The sequence below is a fragment of the Amblyomma maculatum genome, chromosome 2 (assembly GCF_055883805.1).
Source record: "Amblyomma maculatum isolate TAMU_Amacu chromosome 2, ASM5588380v1, whole genome shotgun sequence".
Classification (NCBI taxonomy): Eukaryota; Metazoa; Arthropoda; class Arachnida; order Ixodida; family Ixodidae; genus Amblyomma; species Amblyomma maculatum.
This window is the reverse complement of record NC_139345.1, coordinates 16823083-16843571: the sequence shown is the minus strand read 5'-3', so window position 1 is coordinate 16843571 and position 20489 is coordinate 16823083. Positions and strand designations below refer to the sequence as shown.

Here is a 20489-nt window from a genome sequence, read left to right as displayed (position 1 = left end):
ATGCAGATGGCAATTTATTTCAAAACTGAACACTCGTCATTTTCCAACTTCAAGCAGGCATTGCAAGTATCTACGTAAGAGCTCATCATCTCCCCCCATCCTGCTACCCCCCGAAATCAAGCTCAACCCTCCAGGTTAGTAGCGCTCTCGTTGTGCAAATGACACCCCCCCCCCCCCCTCCTTTTTTTATACTTCAACGATTACCGTGCAGGGGAAAAAAAAAATCTTCGGCACGGCCAGCACCAGATTTCAGGTCATTGTATCTTGTGGAGCAGCGTTTTGGAGAGCGTATGCGACGAAATGAAGTTCACCGCGAATGAGGTGTGGGGCTCACCTGCACCGCCCTGTCCTGGCCGGGCAGCTCGAGGGCGCAGAAAACGGCGCAGAGCGTGTGCACGGCGCACAGGGCAGCCCCCAGCAGCAGTGCGACCCGCGTGCGCACCGGCAGCATGGTGTAGGCCAGGAAGAGCACAAACAGTAGCTCCCAGAGGCCGTCGGCCGGGGCGCCGTCGCGTAGCTGCCAGAAGCCGCCCGCGCCTACCGACCAAGGCATGGAGAGCAGCGAGAAGGTCGAGGCCAGCGCCAGCGCCCCGTGGCACAGCGCCAGCAGGGTGGCGTCCTCCAGCCGTCGAAGGGCCATGAAGCTGAAAGCGGCCAGGAAGAGCAGGCCGTGCACCAGGTGAAGCAGGCCCAGCAGTGAAGGGAAGCCCCTGCGGTAGGCTAGGTCGACCGAGGCCAGCGTCATGTTCAGCGTCACCAGGAGGCCTAGCACGCTGGCGATGGACGACTGCTGAAGCTTGAAGGTGTAACGCTGGTACAGCTGCTCCAGGTCGGCGTTCTCGAACCGCCGGCCGCGGAGCAGTCGCGAGAAGGCCGCCTTCCGGTGCATGGCCTTCACCGAGTGGTCCATCGCAGCGGCAGCGCTCGGCAGCGCTAGGCGGGGTTTGCAGCGGAGCTCGACTGTCGCTCAGCTCGTCTCCATCACTGTGGGCGTCCTGCGCAAACAAGGAAGGCGATGGACGCGTTACGATGACGCTGCCGTCAATCATGTCGTCGCAGTCACTAGCTGCGGGTGTCAAAGCCCCCTACGGGTTCGACCTGTTGCCCACCAAAAAGAACGTTTCTAGTTCTGACATTGGCAGTGAGCAGCGTGTGAGAGGAGCGTGACGTGGCTCGGAAAGCCAGTGCCGCCAAGGTCACCTGAGAAAATCCTTCTCCAACTTGCGATGGTTGTTCTCTGTCGCGTAATTATTTCCACTCTTTCTCAAAACAAGAGTGCCCCGAAAACATCGGCCGAAAAAATGTTGCGAAAAGATTTAAACTACGTAGAGGACGTAGTAAGACGTGAGGGCGTGCCGGTTCTGACGGGCGGTTGTATATTAAAAAGGGTCAAGAAGCTCCACCAGCTTCTGCACTGACCTTTCCACTGCACAGAAGAGCAATAAACTCTTTTGCGACAGCGCCGTTCCTTTTCGCCATTTCTCACAACTGCCGCGCCAGCTTCTAAGAGCACAAATCAGAAGGGACAAGACAGTAGAGTTGGGAAGACGAATGACCTGCCATAGCATGAAAGGGGAAAAAATATTAACACCTGTATGCTCAAATGACATTAATAATCTGTGTTCCAAAAACCATCTTTTTGCTGCAATAGCGCCCCCCCCCCCGAATGCACACACACACACACACACACACACACACACACACACACACACACACACACACACACACACACACACACACACACACACACACACACACACACACACACACACACACACACACACACACACACACACACACACACACAAAATAGCTTTTCGTACTCCTCAAGCGAACTGATCTCGGCACGGTCGGACGAGCGGCTCCTCTGTGTCATGCGGCTACGTTTCGCCGGAGGCATACGGGGGATGTGCAACAAACAGGGTACATCTTCAGTCAGCTTCAAGCGCAAAGTTCATTGCTCAGAGCGCCGCCTATGCTGGACGCTTCCCACAGCCTTGCTAGCTCTTTCTTTCGAAATTTTCTTATGCCCCGCAGGGAGCGTTTCGAAAAGTACCCGCCTCGCCACGTACTGGCCTTTTTACCGTTGTTTCTCGTACACAAGCGTTCTCGTCATTCATCCACCGTCCTTCCGTATATGTCCCCTTAACGTCCGTCTCCGTGCCCAAAGACGTTCCATGACGACATATTTCCCCCAAATCACGGAGAAACCGCCGGTATTGGGACAGAGAGGTACACATGCGACACACAAGCTTACGCTACTGTGTCGCGATCCTTTTATCCCAGATTTTCCGGGAAGACAATGCGGGTTGAACAAAGAGGACGAATTGCTCGGGGAGAGGAGGAAAGTGCGCGCGTCTTTACGTGCAGTCAAGCTGCAGGAGCGAAAAAAAAAAAAAACTGTGTGCGGGAAGTACCAAGAACAAGGTCAAGTGTGGCCTCCGCCAGGACCACGCGACGGCCCGAAGCCTGGCGCAGTATTGCTATCGCAATAAAAAAATAAAAATAAAAATAAAAAAATAAAAGGAGGGGGAGAAAAAAAGTAATGCAGAGCAACCGTTTATCGAACCGACGGAGTGCCGCAGCGATTTGTCTCGCAAACAAAACAGGAAAAACAGAAAGGCGGCGCCCAATAGCTTCCCCACAAGGTTGTCGCAAGGGGCTCTTCTCCCACTCTCCAGCGGCACCGCACGCAAGGCACTCGGTGTTTACGACGGCGAGAACCCACGGCGAGTGCGCGGAAGCGCTGGTGGAGAAACAATAATGAGAAAAGGAAGCGCTTCTTCGATCCGATGCGGAAAAGAAAACATAAAAGCGCCGCTTCCAAACCGCAGTCGACGAAAAGCTCCCGCCGCTCACCGTCCGCGCTGGTCCCCGTGTGTGCATATGTTCTCGCACGCGAGCCAGTAGACGACTGTTCGATACTTCGCTATCGGCTCTTTGCAGCGGTGCGGGCATCATGTAACACACTATATATTAAAAGCCTTGAAAAACCAGTAAGCTGTCCTTGTACGTTCGCGGCCTGCACAGTACCAAAGCAACAAGGCGGGCAGCTCGGGCTAAGAACCGCTATAACAGAGAAGCAGGGTCAACTTCACACATGCGGTTTCGAAGTGAGGACAGCGGAAAACCCGAAACATGAAATGAAGCACACCCTCTTCTCCACGAAAAAAAGAAAAAAGAAACTCATGCCAGAGGACAACTTATTCGTAGCCCCAAGTCACCGCGAGGTCAGTATATATTTTTTTCTCTCTCGCTTAAGCCGGAATTGGCACAGAAGAAGAGAGCAGGGCATATTCTTACTGTTAGGTAAATCACTGCTCGTTCAAGAAAGTTACACCACTGGCGCGCCAGCCTACTGGAGACATAACGCTGTAGCTACTTTCTCGTTTTGGGTCAAATCGGAATGTGCTGCCGAGTTTCTTATTCGGCCTTCAAGTATTTCTTCTTTGTCGCTAAACGCGTAGGCAGTAAGAAGCAGGCGAGGCGTGACAAAACCCCGAGCCCCTGCTTGCAGAGCACGCGATTAAAATGTGGCCAGTGCGTTCCGTCTTCCGTGCAGCCGCATTGAGCAACCACATATCCAGATTACCTCGCTGCATGTGGTCGCCTGTCTTCGCGCACCACTTTTAGAGCTGACTCCCTAGGTACATGTTTCTGGCGTAGAGAACAGTGCGCCGGACACCGTGAGTGCAGTTCAGCTGCGGCACTTCCCATTCAGCCCGCCTCTTCTCTTCGTGCACGTTACGAAAGTCTCGACCAGACTGGAACGCGGTCGTGCAATGGATAACAAATGAGGAAGATGCCATGGGAGAGATTCCACAACCGCGCATAAACGACGGAAGACAACGCATCTCCGTTGTGCACGCATCCTTACAGCGTCGGGAGAAAGCGGATACAGGACTGAATAAGGGCGTGTCTCTTAATTGGCTGCCAACAGAGCTCGTTAACAATATACAGGCGGCAGTTAACTTGAGACTGCGGGTACTTTGTGCGACGCATCGTCAAACCACGACGGCGTCAGGTTCTTAACTGTGACAACATCTGCAAGCGGGTGCAAATGCATTGTCTTGGTTTCGCGTGAAGCCCACGTTAACGGGACACCCCGAGGACATGCAGAAGTTGTCTAGTACACCGATAGGGTGTAGCGTGTTCTAATCACAAAGAGGCCCCTTTCACACACACACACACACACACACACACACACACACACACACACACACACACACACACACACACACACACACACACACACACACACACACACACACACACACACACACACACACACACACACACACACACACACACACACACACACACACACACACACACACACACACACACACACACACACACACACACACACACACACACACACACACACACACACACACACACACACACACACACACACACACACACACACACACACACACACACACACACACACACACACACACACACACACACGCACGCACGCACAAACGCGCACGAACACGCACACACACACAAAACAAGAAAAAACGGAGCTGTTCTCAGCTGGAAAAGACCGGCACACAAAACGCATGTGTCGCCATCACCGACAGATTCCGCAAGCAAAACGCGTTCGACGTCACCAGTTTTGGGGCGCGAATCTCGGAGCGTGAGCCACTCGCTTCGAAATGACGGCGACCCGTCCTTTTCGTTGAGGACATCACGAGTCTGGACCGACCGGCGCGAGGACTTTGATAAAAATCGACGTTTCTCGACGATAAACGCGCCTTTTGCTGTCGGGTAAATCGTCAATGTAGCCGGAAAGGACCAGAAAATCAATCTTTACTGAGAAAAAATATTGCTGCATGGAGTTTCTTTGATCAGTGTTCCGTTCACCTTGGTAAATTAAATAATATCCGTGAAAAGAGAACTTCCCTGGCTCACCCCTGCTCTCCCGTAACGAAGGGGTGAAGGCGACTGCAGTATCGCGCGGCCATTTTGTGGCGCCTGGCGCCGCCGCCCCGCGGGTCGTTTGCTTGCAGACTGCGATTTACCAACGGCCGCGCCTGTACGGTCTATAGCCGCGATTTGCTAGCATTCGGAAGCTGAAAAATATTTCCAAAAATTTTTTTCACCACATGATCGTGAGGCAGCAAGCTTATTTGCCCGCTCACTGAATCAGAATCGACGCGTTATAGTTGTGAAATTCAATTTGACATTCAAGTTAATTTTGTTGGTGTTCAGCATGCAGTTACACTAATATTGCCGTCTTGGTATCCTACAGCCGACAATTATTTTTGAACAATTACAATCATTACTCGAGTGTGTACGGATCACATAAAATTCAAACTGCAATGCCCTTTTCATTACTCCTGCCAGCAATAGTGAACTTCACAAATTAGTCTGTTTTCAGCTGCATGGTATTGCGGCATATGAATTCAACCAAGCTGCAGAGCTAACTGAACTCAGGTAAGCATTGTAGCTTTTTATTTATAAACGCCGCTGCATTAGGATTGTTTCTTTTATGCTTGTAAAATCTAGCTCCTGTGAAACTGTTGCTCCTGCGTGTCACTACACGATGCATCGGCTTAAATTTTGCACATATATATTCCCTCGCATGCCCCCCCCCCCCCCCCCCCCCCCAAAAAAAAAAAAAAAAAAAAAGGACCAAACAGATGCTAGCTGAAGCACAACAAGTCGGTTTTCATATGGTATACATAGTTACGGGTCCAAAAGCGACATCGGCTAATGCGGTAAGCCGTAGTGGAAAACCAAGAAAATTCCTCCCAATAATTTCGAAATATCGACCACGGGCGCCCTCCGTTTTGCCCACATCGAAAAAGTTACCGACATTCTAGTGGAAATTAGGAAGAAGAAATGGACATGGGCAGGACATGTAGTGCGAAGAGAGGATAACCGATGGTCGCTTAGGGTAACAAACTGGATTCCACGAGAAGGAAAGCGTAGCAGGAGGCGGCAGAAAGTTGGATGGGCGGATGAGGTTAAGATGTTCGCGGGGTTAAGTGGATGCAGCTAGCACAGAACCGGGTTAAGTGGAGAAATATGGGAGAGGCCTTCGCCCTGCAGTGGGTATTATAGTCAGGCTGATTATTATTATTATTATTATTATTATTATTATTATTATTATTATTATTATTATTATTATTATTATTATTATTATTATTATTATTATTATTATTATTATTATTATTTTACCGCTGCATTGTTATATCCGTTCCTGAGTGCTAATTTCCTCAAAGCGAAGGCTACAGCGGCGATCGACTGGATTCTCCGACGTTGGGCCAAGGAAAGAAAATCCCCAATAGCATTAGGTGGGATGCACACCCTGCTGTCCGTCTCTAGGAACAAAGGGCCACTGTGTGACGGTTACATGCACACCTCAAAAACATACGCCGACATCCATTGTCACGCAAGTGCTCCGGCTACAAAACGCGTGATGTGATGACAGAGTGGTTCTTTTCACGCAAAAAAAAAAAAAAAAGAAACAGTAACAAAGTAGGCCGGAAATTGAAAAGAAAAAGGTGAAAATTGGACCTTGGTGAAATAAAGAATTAATGATCGTATTCATTCTGCTGAAGAAAGAAATGGAACAATATCTCGAGACAGATTACCGAGATATGTTTGTGCCCTCCCATTTTCTACCTTTCTGTGTTTTACCGGCACGCGACAATATGATAAATTCAGTGCCCGTTACGAATTTATACGCACCGCAATAAAGAAGCACCGTTTTCAATTTTCGGCGGACAGAAAGCTCCCGCCTCTTTTCCTTAAGTCCACTTCTTTCAAATTCAATCGAGTGGACAAAAGAACGCCGGCAACGATGTCCCCTACAGGAGTCGCGGTAATCCGCGCGATCGAAAAGTGTGCAGCATGACGGTAAACTTAGATGAAAGCAATTCAACTCGGCCGCTCTGAATCTGAACCGGCAGCGTATTCGCTGAAATGTCGTGAAAAAGCTTAACATCAAGACCTGTTGCATTTAGAATAGAGAAGCGTAGCGTCACACGGATAGTACTGAACACGTTCCAGAATCCGGGCGCCTGCCGCAAAGAAAAGAAAACCGGAAAGGAAAAATCAGGGATGCGCGCCCCCGCTCACTTCGCTTGCACAGAGCCCGAACAGCCCTGTGGGCTGCGCGGGGAAAAGAGCACACAGACACAACGCGCCCTAGGCTGAATTCTCGACGGTTCAGTGGGTCCCCGCTATATAATTCTGTACCGCATTGGAATTTCTTTTTGCTCCTGTCCCAAACTCCTTCGGGATTCTCCTACCGGCACGGTCTTCAGTAATGACGCAGTCTCCACAGAGATGTGCGTGCGTGCGTGCAAGCGCGCGCACGCGCGCTTGTGTGTGTGTGTGTCGCACACACACACACACACCCACACCCACACCCACACCCACACCCACACCCACCCACCCACCCACCCACCCACCCACACACACACACACACACACACACACACACACACACACACACACACACACACACACACACACACACACGCCTTTCGGGCCGCCGGGCGGTGCCCGGAGTGTCATTCCTGCAACATTTCCCCTTTTTTCCTTGCATCCAACAAAAAATGCATTTCCCCGCTTTGATGGCGTGTTTAGGACGCAGCTTTCCCTTCCGGTGCATCATTTCTACACTTACGCGCTCTCGGCCCCGAAAGCTTATTTTTATTTTATTATACATTTTTTCTGCACAGGAAAATTACTGAATGTCAGCGCAAAGCGTTTGCGAAGAGCACTTTAGCGATATGATAGGACTTGAAAGGCGCGCCGCCATCACTTAAGCGAACACAAGAGCGTCAATCGATACACCATTTAATGCGCTTAGGCGAATGCGAGGCTTACTATTCTTTACTTTCAGAAAAACTATTATTTGCTTTACTATTTATTTTATTTTACTTTTTTACTATTATATTTACTGTACTCTACTACAAGAAAAGTAGGCGCCAGGAAAATACACTACCCGCGTTAAATAACCGAAGGAGAAATCAAGAAGCAGAGGCTCAGGCGGGCACTTAGCCGAAGTACCGCTCCGCAGAATGCGTACATCACGGAGACGAGAGCAGTTTTCACTTCACGCGCACCCGTGGCAAGTGATCGATTATGCGAACGCGCCAGCAGAAAGCCACCGTTTCTCGGCACCACGTATACCGCAGCCGCAGCCCACGCCGATTTCGATGTTGAAAGGAGGTGCGAAAAGGCATCCATGCGGGGCGCTCCATCCAGGCCAACAAGAAACCAAAGCGCCGGCGGCACTGTATCGCATGCTTTAAAGGTGATTTTTGTGAAAGGCAGAGGCGAGCGATTCGGGGTGGGCCGTGCGAAAAAACAAAGGACGGGGAAGGGGGGGGGGGGGGGGGGGGGGGGATTAACGATATGACGAGACAGTGAAAAAGATGGGAACAAGGAGGAAGCCAAAAAATAAAAAAGAATAAATAAAGCACGCGGAGGTGAAAGAGAAGAGGGGAAAGGGGGCAGCGCCGACCGGTCGTGCGCGGCAAAGTGTATGTATACAGGAAGTTTAATATCCTCCCGCGCGAAAGCGCAGACGGGCGCTTCTGTTTCCCAAAGCAAACTGGCGCCAAGAAAGTATACATAACCGCAAAAAGGTAAGGAAACAAAACGAGGTATAGCAAAACCCAACAGGCGATCGAGGAGGTTGAAAGTAAAATGTTCAGGCTGAGGCGTCCTTTAGTGCGAGTAAAGCTGAACCCTCCCTCCCTCGCGGTGGCAATGGGTGAACAAAAGACTCGAGAATCTAATCCAGTTCGCAGGATCAGCTTGGCTCCGGCGCATCACCGAAAGGTCTCCTCGGTTGAAAGTCCGCCCAGCACTCAAGGAAGAAACGAAAGAAAGCAAAAAAAAAAAAAAAAAAAAAAAAAAGCGACGACAATAAAAACACGGTGAACGGCAGGTAAAAAAAAAAAAAATACACCCTGTTATTGTTTTTCTTCCTCTCGCTCCGATGAGAGGAAGGCGACGCGAAGAGGCTCGGGTTTAGATATGCATACGGGGTATTAGCGAAACGCGATTACTCGTGCACGAGGCCACTCGGCTGGAATCCGATTAGGGTATGTTCGCCCATAATAATTAGCAATTCGCGTGACCACAGCCAGGTGAGAGCACACGTGGAAACGCGTGTACTAGAAGAGCACGTAATGCGGAGAAGTCTGTATATACGGCGACAGATACGTGTACAGAAGCACGCTAATCAATATAAATAATGATTACAAATCAACAGTATCCGCCTGGCGATAGTTTATACAGCTCAGACTTCATTCAGTCTTAACGGATGTCGTTGTTAGATAAGGCTGCCACCGGTAACTTGTATTTGTTGCCGAAAATGTATTACGCTTTATTAGCGGCTTCAGGCTTTATAATAAAGTCTAGGCCACGGGAACTGTGTGAAACTGACACTACCGCGATTCAGCTTCGCTTTTCGAGGCCAACGGAGAGATGACGCCGGACAAACTCCCAATGAATTAACTCATTCATTCAAGGCACTTCGCACTCATTTCCGACCTCGATTGTTTCTTTTGAATCTCGTAATCGCTCTAGTTCAATGAATGGCATTTGTGCTTTCGCTTTCACCGCTACGAATACATATGCATGATGTAAAAAAAAAAATGGATTTGTCGCTCAAATACAGTTGCCTCGACAGGAAATGACGTGCCGGCAAAAGGTGCGGGAAATAACTCTCTCTCTCTCCCTCTCTCTCATCACGTATGATGTTTCAAGCCGCACACTTTACAACGCGGCCCGTAATAACGCGGCTCCAGAGAAATGTTTTGTCGCCTGTTTCTCGACTGTAAATTTTCAGCCTCTCTGAACTTAGTGGAACAATGAGTTGCAAACGCGTGATGCTGCTCGCGGACAACAGCTGGCGCTGTGAAACGAACTTACCAAAGGAAGAATTAACTAGAACAGAGTTGGAGTGCTGCGCTTGCGAGTCGCCGGTCTAGTTCTGACGCGGTGCAGAGGGGTGCGCCAGCAAAAGGCGACGCCAACCGCTGTCAGCGACGCGCGTCTGACCTTTTGTCTTCGACGACGAGGCCGAGCGCGGCGAGTTACGAATAAAGGCAGCGCGCGCGAAGGACACTGGCCGTTGGGGCGAAAAGCACAACAAACGCCGCCGGAGTGACAGGGCGACTGCTGGACGCACGAAATGCCGGCAACCCCTGGGAGGGGGACGAGACCTGACCCGGTGAATGCTGGCCTTGCGCGCAGAACAACCGCATAGAAACGCTAACTACTCTTACAAGTTAGCAGCGTTACAAGAAGAGAAAGAAGCCGAGCTCGCTCAAATGCGACTGGAAATGTATACGCTGCACATATGCGGACTGCATCCATAGAGAAACATATATACTTTCGTAAAGAGCGGACACTCGAGCCTTTTCACGGCTGAGCAAGTAAGTGTCTGACCACCCGCTAAGCGGCATAGCGATGTTCGCTTCCACTCCACCTCAAAGGTAGATTACGTACACCGGCTTGCATCAAAGCGTATGCTTTCCTTGCACTTTCCATATAAACGTTGATGCTGTGCCGGTCATGTGCTGCCCGGTACGCCCACCTCACTGTGATTTTCAATACGTCACCTCGTTTCACCGGTAAATTGTTTACTTTTGTCTGCAGAAATAATTTTGTTGTTTTTTGAGCTAATAACACTTTTAGCAAGTCGTTTGTTGCGCAACGTGAACGTGTTTTGCACGTGTAACATAGAATAGGAGCCTTGACGCACTTTTAGTGTGCAGTTGCTGTATGTTTTCGGCTCGTGTTTTTCTGAAGAACATGTGCAGTCCTTCGATTGTGTAATTTTTTAAGACAGCTTTAGGACAGAGAATTTTCCGGTGGCTCATATGTATCTTAACGCAAGCTTTTATTCGGCAGTGCAGCAACTGTGTGTTGCGCATTTGGGATCGTTTTGTGAATGGTGTTTACTTCGCTGTATTTGCACAATGCATGGGATTTTGCCGCTTCGCAAGCAGCATTTTTACATGCCGAATTCCTTGTCATGACTAAAGCATTCTCGTTGGTGTCTAAACAGCACTGCTGCCTGTTCGTGGCTTGCATTTTGGCGACATCTACTGCTATTAGTCGCTAACAGTGGACTCCCTGTAATACCTTTGCCATACAGGCAGAGGGCAATTTTGTCGGCGATCATGAGTATATGCATAGCATTGGGTTACTATTATGTATGCATAGTGGTGTGTTTTAATTTCTGAACAGCTTGCGGATCAAGGCTAATTTATAGAAATTGCGCGCGGACTGTGCCTACATTTTTTTTCTCCTTATATGTGTCTACCAGTTCACAACTCCTTTTCTGTTCTTCTCACGGGTGATGTTTTAGAGTAAAAACATACAGCCAGTATGCGAAATTTTTTCGTCGTGACACTGTTCTGCGTGCTTGACCATACCATCAATCTTGTTGCTCTTTGTAATATGATGTATTTTATAAAATGTGTGATACAGTACTTTTTCTGTGAAATTCAATATGTAAACAAGAAAATAAACTTTTTTGTTTGGAACCACTGCCTCCTTGTGTGCCACTGAGAAAAGCGGCTCAATAACGGCAAAAAATTACAGTAAGTAAGAACAGCTCTGATCGCATTATTCTAACCTGCATGAAGTATAGTCAGCCACGCTTATGTTCTGCGAGAACCTTGCAGGTATTTCCAATGAAGAGGTTGCGATCCACGACTTTAATACGTCCGTATGCATGGCATCGTTAAAGCACTGGAGCGCAACTCTAGGCTATCTAGTTGAAAATTTTCACAGCTGAAGGGAAGTCAGAATTGAAAGCATTTCTATCAAAACCGAAACCAAAACAGAGCAAATCACGTGCCGAAAATCTCGGAGGTCGAAATTAGCGGTCTGACCATCCGCTCGGGGCGCTGGCGCTGCTCGGCCGCAGGGCCCTATGGAAGTGTCCGCTCTTTACAAACGTATGTTTCTCTATGCTGCATCTGCCAGAAGCAACTGCTTCGGTCTAGTTCTAAGAAGACAGCAAGGATTGTGGCTGCTCAAACATTGCGGTCACGATCATGGTGTAGTGCGGTCATTCTTTGCAGTAGAGTGCATATTTTGCCAGCGTAAAATTAAAGACAGGACTAAAGGAGAAAGACAAGTGACAAACGCTGAGTCCCTTGTCTTGTCTTATCAAGTCAGTCCCTTGTCCACTTATCAAGACCAACTAGCCCGTCTTTCTACGTTAACCATTCTTTGCAGGTTTCGCAGTGAAGACTCGCGAGCGAAAAGTCGCACACCGAAAGAAGAAAATGGGGACTTTAATATCAATCTGGAAGCGTAAAGCCAAGAAATGAGCTCAGTCATTCGTGCTGAACATGACAAAGCAATGTTAAAACAGTATAGAAGTAGAAATGCAGTGTCTTAAAATAAAGAATAGCATCACGTCACAATAACAGCTGTTTCCTAACACTTCTCCGTCGCACAGGGTTTTACTCGGCAGCGCAGTTACACATTTGAGTTATTGACAAGTTTGAGACACATGGGTCGAACGGTGCCGATATCGCGTGACGCGCCTTTCGACATGGCGGTTAAATATAGCTTATTTTTAAGTGTAGATTTTTTTTTTTTTTTAAGGAACTGCAACAAGAAACAATTTAAAACGGAGAAAATTGCAGCAATAACGAAAGGGAAGAAGAGGCATGTGCACGGTTTAACATAAACGACGTGTTAATCGCACGACCCAAGCCAAACAAATGCATCCGCATGATGACTTGACCAAACCTATAGTACAGCTAGTCGACATAAAAACATAAATGTGCGCTCAGAACGTTACGGAGCGCGGTTGGAAGTGCGAAATTCGCTCCGTAGAGAAGATATATGATGGGTTCCTGGATCCATCAACAAACGCGCACCAGAGGCACGTGGTAACATATGCGTCAAGTATTTTCTGAGGTTCAGATCGCTTTAAGGAGCAAAGAGAGTTTAATCGCCGAAGCCTAGTCAGACTGCTCCTCTCCCGTGTGACTATTTTGACTCGCTGCCGTAATGAAGCATACTCGATAGAGGAAAAAGCAGCGCACGTTTACCAGCGAGCAAAGGTAAACGGACCAAATTTCCAAAATAGAGGGACTGGAAAAACCTTCGGACAGTGCGGTACATTGTGTTCCCTTATCCTATAAGTCAGCCACAGCGCTCACATATACCAGCGCATGCTGCGCCGCTTTGGTATGGTCACAAGTTGCGGTACAACAGTGCTTGCGCGAGGAATAGCATTCGCTCCAAATCAGCACAGAAAGAAGCGCATTTAGCAGAAACACATCACGCTTGCTTGTTATATAGAACGATATACTTACACCCTTCTGGTCCATGCCGTGTCGCTCTATTCTTTTTTCCCCCAAATTTCTTTAAAGGTGAAAGGATCATTCATTCCCGCCAATTCGAACCTTAATTTATGACTACCACGAATGTCGCAAGCGCCCTATGCTGCACAACTTCAAAGCAAATCCCTTGGACTCAAAATATTTGAAAAAGGCCGTACGCACGAAGATGGCTGACAGATGTCGCACTCACTATAGTTGGAAAACGGTATGCGCAAAGCAGGCGTTAAGCAATGGATGCTCATCGGGTTGCGGGCAGCTGCAGGTGGTTGCCAATGCTCTCGGGCGATCTCGTACAGCCTCGCATGTTAAATAAATCAGCCAGGCAGTTATCGAACAACCTGGCACAAATGTCGACTGTGAGTGACCGTCAAATAATGAAACAGAGAAAATCAGGCACTGCCGGCAAAATTCGGATTCGAACTGCAGAACTCTCAACTCCAAGACGCACTCTTAGTGTAGGGAGCTGGAAGCTAAGAATGGTTTCCACCATTGCAGCGAAAAACAGCAGCTCAAGCAATAACTGCGGCCATTTCGTGTTCATCCCAATTTCCGAACACGGCCAGGATAAGCTTCCTCCGATCTTTCATCTGATACTGGTACTAAATCTGTGCACTGCACCTTTTCTCCAAGCACCTCATAATCACGTTATTTTTATTTAGAAGGTAATTCTGCGGGTGATTAGGAATGTCGCCTCCGCGCAGCGGGAGTCAACCCCCCGAACTTTTGCTACGAACTCGAACGTAGCCCCCCTCAAATGTTTTTCCATGTGAAAAGAAACAAACGAGAACCAAGCTTAGCTGGGACATTGTGTTCTAGTGAACTACGTGCCGAATAAAAGTTCGTGCATAGGATTGATAAATACGCCCCAAGCGGTCAATTAGGCGATCTGAAGCGCCACGAAACGACGTTACAACAGAAAAAAAAAAAAAAGAAAGAAAGAGGTTCCCCGCGATACTGTCATGATCCGCAGAAAACATGAAGAGCAATAAAAATACGCATTACGGAGATTTCCATCGATTTCGGACCAGGCAAAGCCTCTTTCACATCGGAATGGTTACACTTTATCCTGCTACTCATTGTGTTTATGCAAGCAACGTGAATTATAAAGCGCGCGAAGAACGAGCGCCGGTCGCGTATAAGCCTAAAAAAAAAAAAAGTCAGTCGGCCCAAATGATTACAGGAAGCATAAGAAGGACATGTGCCTTTTTTCAGCTTTCGCTCAAAAATATCAAGGTAGGTATAATGACTCCCTCCCCACTTTTGTCTTTTTTTATTTATTTTGCTTCCTAAATGGCAAGAAAGAACTCGTACGTGCATGCAGTTGTACGCGTATGACTATAAGCTAGGTAGTGAGCCACCAGCTACCAAGCTATTGTAAGGCAGGTTAGTGAAGTTTCTATCGGTAGAAAGTACGCGTCAGTTTGTTCAAAAAAGAGACAGCCAGATGCCCCAAGCAAGCGTCATCCCCATTGACGTGCTGTAGGACTCCGGGGCACGAAGCGCTCACAATTTCAACAACCAGTAACGAAAGTCTGCAACCTTCCCATGTTGTGCTGAGCTAAATTTGCGAAAACCCAAATACCTATACATGGGTGTAGCTGATAGTTACCAGTGAGGCAACGACATTTAAACACCTAAACGAATGTAACTGTCCGAGACACTGAGTAAAATACAGTTTCGCGAGGCGAACCTAACTTTACCAGGACACTTTTCCTTTTCAATTTACTTTTCTATTCCCGCAGCGGGCCGCTTAAACTGGATGGCGAGCTTTTCTGCATAATTTGCTGCGAGCCGCACGCGTGCCGCGTGCTACCGAGAACCTGTGCAAGCCTGGGGATGCGGTGACGTAATTGCCCTCGCACAGGACCCATTAACGAGCGATTTATCCATCTAGGAAAGACTCGATGATAAAATAGATAAGTTGGCCAAAAGTAAATCTAACAGACTGATTTCACGGCTACCGTTTCATGCCAGTAAATGAGAACAAATTGCGCGGCCTATTTTATGCATTGTTTTTGTTTGCACCAAGCAATCACCCACTCGCCCCATCCATTTATCTCTCTCTCTCTCTCTCTTTCTCACACACACACACACACACACACACACACACACACACACACACACACACACACACACACACACACACACACACACACACACACACACACACACACACACACACACACACACACACACACACACACACACACACACACACACACACACACACACACACACACACACACACACACACACACACACACACACACACACACACACACACACACACACACACACACACACACACACACACACACACACACACACACACACACACACACACACACACACACACACACACACACACAGTAAAAACAAGCGCTCTCGAGTTCGATGGCGACGTGAAAAAAAAAAGGCGGCCGGACGTCCATGTAAAGCCCGGTCTCAATTCGCCGCGACCTGACCGATCATCTGCGGTCTCTCGCGCGCCCTTCGGCGGCAGAGCCGGCGATGACCGCCGCTGTGTAACTTGATCTCGTGCCGGTGAATTTTATAATATATGCTCGCGCACTTATATAGATACGCACAAACGCGAGACTGGAGCGAGTTTCGCCCACTGGGAAAGCTCAGGCCCACTGCGGCCCTCGAAATTGAAGCCAACGAAGCGCGGCTGATTTATACGCCACCGCTTCTCGCCTCCTCGTCGGCAGCCCTCCCTGCAAATGAAGTCCGCCGCCTTGACGTGAGAGCACACCTTGCGAGATTAGAGGAGCAGACAAAACTTTTGAACGAAGCGGGAACGAAACTTGCTGTTCGCGTGTTAGTCACACTTAATTATTTTCGGCTGGTAAAGCATTTTTGCAAAACTATGTTCAGTCTGGCCGGCGCACGAAAGCATGTGGTGGTGGTGGTGAAAACATTTATTATTATAATACATATAGGTATGTACACTAGGTGGGATGCCTAGACAGGCACTCCATTGGCGTTTGCCGCAGCCCGGGCGCGCTGCGTTAAGACCTTTTGGGCCTCTAGGGTGCAGCAGCCGGACAGGGTCGCCTCCCAGTTCTCTCGGGTGGGGTTGGGGATAGGGGGCAAAGATGGGATTTTTTGGCAGGCCCACACCATGTGGTAGATGTCAGACACCTCCCCACAGTGCGAGCACAGCCCGTCGAATTGCGGATCAAAATGTTTTAGAATAGCCGGGCCCAACATTGTATTGGTGAGCAGGCGCAGGAGCACCCGCTCGTTAGCCTTCCCCAGCCCTTTGCACGGGGTGGGAAGAGTTTGGTGCGTAGATCTGTAATATTCACATATTTCTTTAAATTTGTACACTGGGCTGAAATCAAAATCCCGGTCCGCGTCGGGTCCCGTGGGAAATGCCCGGAGAGAAAGCGCGCGGGCGGCGGCGTCGGCTGCCTCATTCCCTTGGAGACCTTGGTGACCTGGAGCCCAAACGAGAGATCGGTACGCGGGATCCGAATCTCGACTGCAATTTTTGTATATGCGGTAAGCTAGAGGAGCAGTCCACCCTTGCTGGACGTTCCGACAAGCCCCTCGCGAGTCGGTTATGATGTATTTGGAGGAGGAGTCAGAGGCTGCGAGGGCGATGGCAACCTCTTCTGCGTGTGTTGGTGACTGGGCCTTGAACGTAAGGCCATCTACTGTTTTGCCCTTGTGGATGACCGCGGCTGTGTACCAACCCCTAGGGTTTGGGCCGGAGACATCCACGTAGAAAACTCCTGGTACGTTTGCTTCCATAATGGCGGTCCAAGGCTTCCGCCCGCGCCAGGCGCCGACCATTATGGTCCTCCTTGGACATGTTGGCGGGGAGAGGCCGCACATGGAGGGCGCGTCTCCATTTTTCGGGAATGCGACATCTCTCCTCTGTGAGTTGGGTGTGTTGGATGTGAAGTCGGGCAAGAAGACGGCGACCCGACTCTGTCTTTGTTAGACGCGTGTACTGATTGGTGAGATGGGCCTCCCGAAGCTCCTTGAAAGTATTCACCACACCCAGCGCCATGAGACGGCTGGTAGAGGTGGAGACCGGGAGGTCCAGTGCTCGTTTCATGATTTTACGGAGGATAACTTCGAGAGTATCCTCCTCCTGTTTCCGCAGGTGGAGGTAGGGAGTCGAATACAAGATCCGACTGGTCACGAATGCGTTCGCCAGCCGCAAGGCGTCCTTGCATCGTAACCCACCGCGCTTGTTGGAAACCCGGCGGACCATGCGGCCCACCTGGTCCGCCACCTGCCGGAGCTTGGCGAGTATTGTGTCGCATCGTCTCTGGTTGTGTATAAAGAGCCCAAGAACTCTGATTTCCTTAGATTCTTGAATGGGACCGCTTTGCAAGGTGAGATTGATTTGAGTCGAGCATGAGCGCGAGGGGCGCAGATGCACGAATTCAGATTTCTGCGGTGAGCATTGGAGACCACAGCTGCGGGCATAGCGGTCCACTATGCTAGCAGCCGTTTGCAGGCTTGTCTCCATGTCCCCCAGACGCCCTTGCGTGGTCCAGAGGGTGATGTCGTCGGCGTACAGCGCGTGCTGCACACCTTCGACCGCACCCAACAGAGCAGGCAAGCGCATCATTGCAACGTTGAATAGCAGAGGGGACAGCACTGCGCCTTGCGGAGTGCCCCTCGTGCCGAGCAAAAAAGGTCCGTGTTCTTGATCCTGTATTCGGATATAAGACAGTCTGTCTGTGAGAAATTGTTTGATGTAGTTGAAAGTGTTCGTGCCGCAGTGAGTTTGACTCAAGTGCGTGAGTATGACCTCGTGTGTTACATTGTCGAATGCCCCTTTGAGATCCAGGGCGAGGACGATTTTGTCGTTTCTTGTGCATGTGATGGGGTTCAGTATTTCGCGGTCGAGTTGAAGCAGGACATCCTGTGCGGATCTGTGTGGGCGAAATCCGAACATGGTGTCCGCGAAAGTGTTGTGTTGTTCAAGGTACTCAGACAGCCGATCCCGCACCATCGTCTCCATCAATTTGCCCACACACGAGGTGAGAGAGATGGGTCGGAGGTTGTCCGTGTCGACTGGTTTCCCAGCTTTGGGAATAAAGGTGACGAGAGCCGTCTTCCATTCAATGGGAAGGGGCGTTTCCCCTGTCCAGATTGCATTGATATAGTCAAGAAGGCACTGGTGCGCCGTGTCAGTGAGGTTCGCCAGAAGTTTAACGGTGACCTTGTCCCTGCCTGGCGCAGTGCCCTTCTTCATTTTGGCCAGACTGGCCCGCAGATCGTGGAGCCGGAATGGGTTATCCAACTCCGAGTTTTCCCTGCCTGCATAGGAATAGGCCGATCCACGGGGGTCCTGAATTGTGCACAGGTAGCGATCGCGTAGCGCCACTGCCAGCTGCATTGTGTTTCCTTGGAATGAGTGCATGGCTTTGTGTAGGTGTTTTTGCGTTTCCGTGCGTGTCTGTGTTGGATTGATGAGGGCTCGGAAGAGCCGCCACGTGTTGCGGCTCGACATTTGCCTCGCCGCCGTGTTGCAACGGTCCACCCAGTTAGAGTCAGCGAGTTGGGCCGCGTACTCTGCTGCCTGCCTGGTGAGATCCGCAATGCGAGCTTTCAGCTTCTTGTTGTGTTTCTGACGCTTCCAGCGGCGCGTGAGGCCACGGCGTGCTTCCCAGAGATGCAGGAGGTGGTTGTCCACGTCCGTAACTACCTCTGTGAGCTGTATTTGTTTCTTATGGGAGTGAAGGTGCGCCATGACTGACTGGGACCAGGTCGTGTAGCCCTGCTCTGTGATGTTCGTGTTAGTTTCTGTTGGGAAATTTTGGCGAAAGGTAGTCCAATCGGTGATGCGGGCTTTCGTTGTGGGGCGCTTCAGGGGACGTGTGTAAACGGTTGTGTTGAGAATACAGTGGTCGCTACCGAGGGTCTCCTCGGTGTTGATCCAGTCTGCGTGTCTTATGTTGCGAGTGAAGGTGAGGTCCGGGCATGTGTCTCGGGTCACCGAGTTGCCTACGCGGGTGGGAAATGCTGGGTCGGTGTGGAGGGTGAGGCCCAATGTGGACGCCAGTTCTGCCAGCATGCGTCCACGCACTTCCTCCTTACGATAGCCCCATAGCTGGCTAGGGGCGTTGAAGTCACCCACAATCAGCAGGGGATCACGACCCGCCTCTTTAAGCGCACGGCTAAAGAGGCCCGCGAAGGTCACTCGCTTTATTTTCGGGGAGCAGTATACGTTAAGCACGTGCAGGGCATGATCCGATCGCCTAAGAGGGAGGATCCTCACCATCATGTATGAATAGGGTATGTTGAGATCGAGGTCAATTTCGGTGGCTGTGTATGATTTGTGCCCGAGGAGACACGACAAAGGGTCATGCTGGAACGTCGCGTAATTAGTCAACTTGGCTGCCGCTCCTGGCTCTTGGAGGGCGACCACGGCGGGCAGAGCCTCGAATGTTTCGAGGTAGAGACGCAGGTTCGCGCGTTTCTGCCGAGCCTTAAAGCCTCTACAGTTCCACTGCGTTACGGTTATGGAATTGTGAGCTTTGGGAAAAGCATGTGCCGCCGCCGCCGCCGCCGCTTCAGTCCCGTCATTGCAAAACCCAACGCGATTCGAATGCGCTTCACTGCCTAAGCGCCTCCCAGTCGCCGGCGCCGTCTCCGTCTCGCTTCCCCCGCAGCCGCGCGCGCGACTGCAACCGACTCCCTAGCTTCACCTTGCTTTTTTCAGGTGCTTATCCAGCAAATGACTCGCGAGTGCTTCAACGTAAGCATACACCATTTAGTATTTATTTAGCGCGTGAACCCTAAATCTCCACAGGAATGCGCCGATTCGTGGATTACGACTGCGCCCCTAGCCAATTGATTGTACATAGCTTTTGCAATGACTGGATGTATGCTGCTCGTTCGCACGGCATAAAATGCAAGCTGAACCAGCAATACCAAACTATCCACTTCTTTTCGCACCGGTTGTATCTTTATTTCTTCACGAACTACAACTGCGCTGCAAGAAGCGCCGTGGATGCCACGTCCCCTGCCTGCGACAAGCGGCACTGACAGCTGCCAGCTGCGCTCGCTAGACAGGGTCACATATCGACGCTTCCCACTCAATGTGCACTCGCTTTGTGATGTAAGCAATCGTCGATTTGGGGTCGCTACTGCCAGAACCAATATATA

General features: G+C 50.0%; 1 protein-coding gene across 2 annotated transcripts in view; it reads right to left on the bottom strand.

The window, feature by feature from the left end:
- LOC146198051 (adenylate cyclase type 1-like) overlaps window positions 1-20489 on the bottom strand; it is a 221539-nt gene that overhangs the window by 139803 nt on the left and 61247 nt on the right. For both annotated transcript variants that reach the window (XM_084593369.1, XM_084593371.1), the window contains exon 2: window positions 335-995. In XM_084593369.1, coding sequence (XP_084449495.1) covers window positions 335-910 — 576 coding nt within the window. In that variant the 5' untranslated portion in view covers window positions 911-995. The remainder of the gene's footprint in view (window positions 1-334; window positions 996-20489) is intronic.